Genomic DNA, 6,270 nt, shown 5'->3' with positions numbered 1-6,270 from the left:
CCTCATGCAGTGACTGCACATGCACACCATACACATGTGAATGTACACACACAAAGTGTACATATACCCACACTCATTTTTTAAATGAAGTTATGTCCCATCTGCACTTTAGCTTATGCCTCCTGCTCACATATTGAATATGTTAACTGGAGGTTTTCCAAGAAAAAAACTTCTTGGGAAGAAAGGCGCAGTTAGCAACAGGTTTAGCTTAAGAAGAAAAGTTACCTTTTTAGAATAGGCTTATGTTTCTGTGTTGTGAATTCGTATTCTGACCAGCCATCCATATTTAGATTCTAAAAGGGAGAGGTGGCCTACAAGTAGACTCTAAGGAATACAGTTTTGCAATTTTTATTATGGAAAATTTCAAACATATACAAAAGTATAGAGAATAATGAATTCTCAAACATCTATCACACAGCTTCAACAATTATCAAGTCAATCTTGTTTCATCTATGTACAAACGTATACCACCCTGATTATATTGAAGCAAATAACAGTAGCATCTCTGTAAATTTTCAGTACAGTTTTCTAAAAGATAAGGGTTTCTTTAGAAAGCAAATCCACAGTACATATCACAAATAGAAACTCCAGTAAATTAGAATGTGTTGTTTTATTTTAAAGTCTGTAGATGTGGGGACACAATAATACATTTCACTGGTACCATGAGGAAGGGTGTTAACACTAAATTGGAGTTCAAGCCTTTCCAAATCTAATGGATTATAATGAAAAAGCGAAACACAACCACCAGCTGTATCAGAATCTCTTTGGAACCCTTAGGATGAGCTGATTAAGAGTGTTGACATTACACACCCTGTGACAAAACTCTGAAATGTCCTCGTCCTTGGCATAAAGTTATTCTTCTGGAAAGAGTTCACTGAGCTCCCTCATTTAAATTCTTCATTTTGCGTTCCCTTTTACAGCAGTCTCTTTCCCTGAAGCCTTTCTAAGGGATACCAATTTAGCACTCACTCTCCTCTACATAAACATGCAGAGAGCTTGTGGTACTGAGGAGCCAGCCAACTGTACTAGGAAAGGGATGAGAACCACAGCCAACTGAAACACTGAGAGGCAAAAGACACTTAGGCAACTAAATGGCACAATTAGCTCTGAAAACCGCTTCAGTAGCAGTTTTTCTTCATGCTCACCATCAAATAATACAGAATATTGAACCTGTAAAACAACAACAAAAAAACCCCGGAATTTTCTGCAAGGAAATGTTAAGGTGACATTTCAGAAGTAGAGCATTGCAAAAAAATTAAATGTGTTATTATTTGTATATTAATTTAAAATTTATTTTTTATAAAAATTCACAATAATAGGTTTTCATTGTAATGTGTTACAATTACCTTTATAGCAAGTGATACTTTTTGAATAAAATTTTAAGCAAATTAACAACAGTACAAAAACACTAAGGTTGTTAGGTGAAGGACTAATTCTATCAAATGTTACCCTAAGTGATGACATAATATTAAAACTGTGCCAGCCATTATGTGGTATGACATATAAATGAGTACTAGTTCTTGTCCTGGAACATCTCAAACTCTCCTGAAATGCTTCTGCAACACCTAATACACATAAGCTACACACATGGTGCTTAGACAGCAGATACTCTACTAGCACCATATTGGGAGGGAAATGTTTAGCCACAAAGAGATTACAAAATACTAATAGAATCAAAGACCTCCAGTGATGCCAACCATATTTCAAGTAGTGTCTTGGATGCAGAATACGCAGAGTAAGGAAGGAAAAATAGTCGTTGCTCTCAAAGGTCTAATGAAGAAGGCAGACACATCAAAAAAGCACAACAAAAGGCTACAGGTGCTGAATTAAGTCCATTCACACACAATAGTACAACAACCAGAGCAAAACACATTGGTAAGATAGACAGAGGAGTGTTCCAAGATGTAGAAGGAAAACCAGAATGAGCGGTCTCCTTGGGAACCTTAAAGGTGCTCCGGTGAACTTGACAATACCACTGAATACTGGGTTCACATCAATAATGATTTCAGTGTGATCTTGAGCATGTCTCTGTTCATCTGGAAAAAGAAACAAACATACATTCAACAAGAATATATTTACAAATTCTAGATGCACCCATCACTTGGTCTTTAGAAAGCCTTGTAGGCTCTAAGGGCAAGTGCACACACACGAACACACACCTATATATAAAAACTATGAAACCAATGATTATCAAAAAGGGAATTAGCAATGAAGATGGAAAAAACTATAAATTCTACCTGTACGACTAGAGATAATTCAGACTGATGGCCACATAGTAAATAAACTGTTAACAGCTACACACAAGTATTTTAATCTAGTTAAAAAGAGTATCTCATTGGGAAATATTTATGCAATATCTATGTGCATTATCTACAATGACAGATTCAACAGAAAACCTGTGTGCAGGGATGATTTGGTAACTTGGATGAAATTACAATGTAAGAACTACAACTGGGTCTGGTTTCCAAGTCCAAGTGCAGTATTCTTCACCTCCTGTTTTCTCATAAAAAGGTTGTGCGGCCATAGTGAATTCTCATAGTTCTGCCTGCTCAAAAATGTTTAAACATGTCCCATACAGTGTAGTACCATGAGAGGGCTACTAGGAAAACATTAAGCCTGAAGATAAAAATTCTGGCCAGGGAAAATTCTCTTCTAGATCCTATAAGGCATTCTTATAGAAACCTTTATAAATGAACCCATATTGTTCAATGATAAACCTTTTATATCAACCATCTAAAATAAATCTGTACAAAGTTAAAAAAGCACATGGCTTATAAAAGTAAATTTCCTATTTTCAGTTTTTTTTCTTTGAAGTACAGAAAAGGTTGTATCTTTCCAGGATATATCAAACCTATATTAACATAAATCTATATTAATATGTTTCCTCTTTGTACATCTGGAAGAACAAAATATTATATCATGAAGTTGTGGGTGGAGCTTAGTGATCTGGTATATGCTCAGCATGCATGAGGACCTGCAGGAAAAATTCCTGGTTACCAACAAAACACTTCAACAAATGGGAAATAAATTTCTAATTCATGTCAGCAAATCATAATTATCTGTTGGAGTATTCCTTCATTTTCAACTGAAAGATGGATGTAAAATTTGGCTGTATGTTTTAGTATATGTATAAATAGTATGTAAAATGACAGCATTCACATAAGGAAAAAATACGCAGTTACTGAAGTTTTTGGAAGATTGACTGGTAGAAATTAATATATTATCCCTGGTAACCTGTTCAAATCTGGAACTATTGACAAAATCTTAAAGATAAAAATAATTTCTTAGGAGTTTATAATTTCTCTGACATGTCTATGTTTCATAGAATATTAAAAAATTTTCAATGATGCCGAAACCCAAGCCTAAAGAAACCAAGTATTTTTTTAAAGGGGGGAAGTCACAGTATATTTTTAGTCAAACAATTCTTAATAATGAATTATGGATACATTTTGATTATGCAAAATATGTAATTTAAGAATGCAAGAAGAGGACCTGCAAGATGGCTGAGTGGGTAAAGAAAGGTACTGGTCGCCAACCACTGATTACATGAGTTCTGTTCCCTGAGACCGCCTGGTAGAAGAAGAGACCACCATTCCCACACAGAGCTCTCTGACCTCCACAGCTATACAAGGGCATTCTCTCACCCACCCAAACACGTGTGTGTGTGTGTGTGTGTGTGTGCGTGTGTGTGTGTGCGTGTGTGTGTGTATGTGTGTGCCCATGAGGATTGTTTATGCATGCATGTGCACATGTATACACACACACAACTAAATGTAATTTTAAAGGTTGACAGATGCATTGCTGACTCTAGTAATAACAAGTACAAGCAAAGCTTCCAATGCATTTCTGACAGCATTTCTAAGCCTTTTATAAAAAGAAATATCCATAAAACCAATCCATTTTATCTGCTTGATCAATGTAGAATTTAAGGTTAATGGAGATTAAAGTCACAAAATATATTAGAAACTTTTTAACTAGCAAACGACATTTTGATTAGAATTAAAATAAGTACTTCAAATTAGTCACATACTTTTTCCTTTGATAAGGGATCAAAATGTATTGTGGAAATTAGGCTTTATGTTTTAAATGTGAAAGAAAATGTTTCTTAAAGGGAAACCACATTTCTTTAGAAAAATGCAAGGACCCCACTTTTAGAAGTTTAAAACAGTATTAATTTTTAAATAACTACAGCCAAATGGAGAAAAACATTTGAATACTCTGAATGTTAAGTTGCACAATAAGGCAGTAAGAACCAGGATACATACAGTTAAGAATCAAAATTATCTCTGGTAAAAGACAGAAGAATCCCAGTATTGGGATAAGGAGTTAGAAATAGAAAGTGTGAATATCAGGAGCTGGATATTTATATACTTCATGTGTTCGTGAAATACCAATTTATTCATACATTGATATGTACATGAACTACATGAAAAACCATCTTTTTACAAAGATGATGCTCCATTAAAGTTTTAGCAGTAACTATGTTTTAAAAATGATTTTGAGAGCAATGAACTGGGCTCTCTTTATTAAACACCCTTCCTTGAGGCTCAGAGATCTATGGGGAAGCAGATTCAATGGAAAAATTGTAGAGTCAGAAGTGGTATTTGATCCTAGGAAATAACATCTTCCAGACACAGCAGGGTTGATGTGCACATGCGCTCACAGAGCCTGTGACAGTAAGTACAAAGCCTGCACAAATCTGAGCCACGAAATAATCTCAGCATGGAGAAGGGGAAGTAAGTAGAAAGTTCCACTCCTACACAAGAAGTCCTTAGCAATAGGTACTTTCTGGGACAGAGAAATTTCTGTGCCTCTAAAGGAGTCACACTGTGTCTATCAACTCAACTCCAGGGTGGGCCTCATGCTCAGGGAACAGTTAACCAACACAAAACAGACCTCATGTTATTTTGTGTGCTTTTATCTTCTTGTGATTTACTGTTTTTATTTTTGTGGGTTTTGTTTGTTTCCTTGGTTTTGTTTTTAAGCAAGGAGGAACGAAAATTTGAGTGTGGGTAAGAAGATGAGGACTAGGGGCAGGACAAAGAATATGATCAAAATACATTCTATGAATTGTTTTCTGTTTGCAAAGTAAGTTAAGAATAAAAAGTAAATAGCTCCAACTCAAGTGAGGTTAATTCTTTTACATGGTTATTAATTGCCCAAGTACATTCATCATTCTCATATGTGATATTTCTTGAAAACACTCATATTAAACACAGAGTGATCTTTCCAGTCTTAAAACTGTCTTTAAAGGCTTTCTAGATACCTAAATAGACATGGCAGGGGAACCTGATCAGAGTTTCAGAAGAGAATGTACTATGTCTTACAAGTGACTCCTTATTTGAAACAAGGATCAAGATAAGAACAATAATAGAGCAACCAAAAGGTTTGTGGTAAGGGAATGAAACCTTTACTCTGGGTCTATGAGATAAGTGGTTCCCAAGTTCTTCACAGTTTGAGAACAGCTGAGCAGCAGGAATATAAAATCATTCAAATGATTTGAATGGCTGCACATATGCAATCACATTAAAGGTTCGACTCCTGTGGTAACTGACAGTCAGGAAATTTAATCTAGGACATCAGTAAATTCAATTCAAGTATAAATTACTTTATTTAAAAACGGACAAACAGGGAGAAAACTACCATTTTAAAAGAGTATCCAGAAATGTGCTGGTCGTTGGAAGCTGCTGGATGCGCAGGCTAAAACAACTGAATACCCACAATTATCCTGAAAATAAGTAACTAATTAGATATTTTCTAGAAATGCCGATTCTACCAGGAGAACAGCTTATAAATTATAGAGGACATTTTAAGTCAGCAATGAAAAATCCTCAGCTGTAAATTTTTCTTGAAAATTAAAATGGTTTTTGGTCACGTGAAAAAAACCCAAAACACTAAGTTCCTGCCCTGGGCCTATTAGATGGCGTTTTGGATGCTAAAAGTACTATGTGCAGAAACGAAACGGTGTAAAGCACCAATTGTTCTTTTTCTTCATTTATTTTCAAACAAATCATCTGAGTCAAAGTCTACCAAGAATGGGTCACTGCCAAGAAGCAAGGCTGTGAAAGGGAAAACAAGAAAGAAAGAAAAAAAAAAAGCAAAGCAACAAGAACCAGAAAAAGAAAGCCCCTCCAACCACGGCACGCGGGTCCCTCACCAGTGGATAAAACTAAAGGCCCCTTCACTTAGGAAATAAACCAGAAGAAGTCCTACAACAAAATTGCACACGCACACTACTCACAAACGCAAGTAAAGGCTGTTTAAACGGGG

General features: G+C 35.6%; 1 protein-coding gene across 2 annotated transcripts in view; it reads right to left on the bottom strand.

Annotated features, from left to right (window-relative positions):
* Positions 1 to 330: 330 nt before the first annotated feature.
* Positions 331 to 6,270, bottom strand: part of Nudt11 (nudix hydrolase 11) — a 7,719-nt gene continuing 1,779 nt past the window's right edge. The window contains exon 3 of one of the 2 annotated variants that reach the window (XM_031385395.1): positions 331 to 2,036. In XM_031385395.1, the coding sequence (XP_031241255.1) occupies position 2,036 (1 nt within the window). In that variant the 3' untranslated portion in view covers positions 331 to 2,035. The remainder of the gene's footprint in view (positions 2,037 to 6,270) is intronic. The other variant, XM_031385561.1, reaches the window with a different exon arrangement.

This window comes from Mastomys coucha, chromosome X (genome assembly GCF_008632895.1).
Source record: "Mastomys coucha isolate ucsf_1 chromosome X, UCSF_Mcou_1, whole genome shotgun sequence".
NCBI classification, from domain to species: domain Eukaryota; kingdom Metazoa; phylum Chordata; class Mammalia; order Rodentia; family Muridae; genus Mastomys; species Mastomys coucha.
This window is presented reverse-complemented; position numbering and strand designations above follow the sequence as displayed.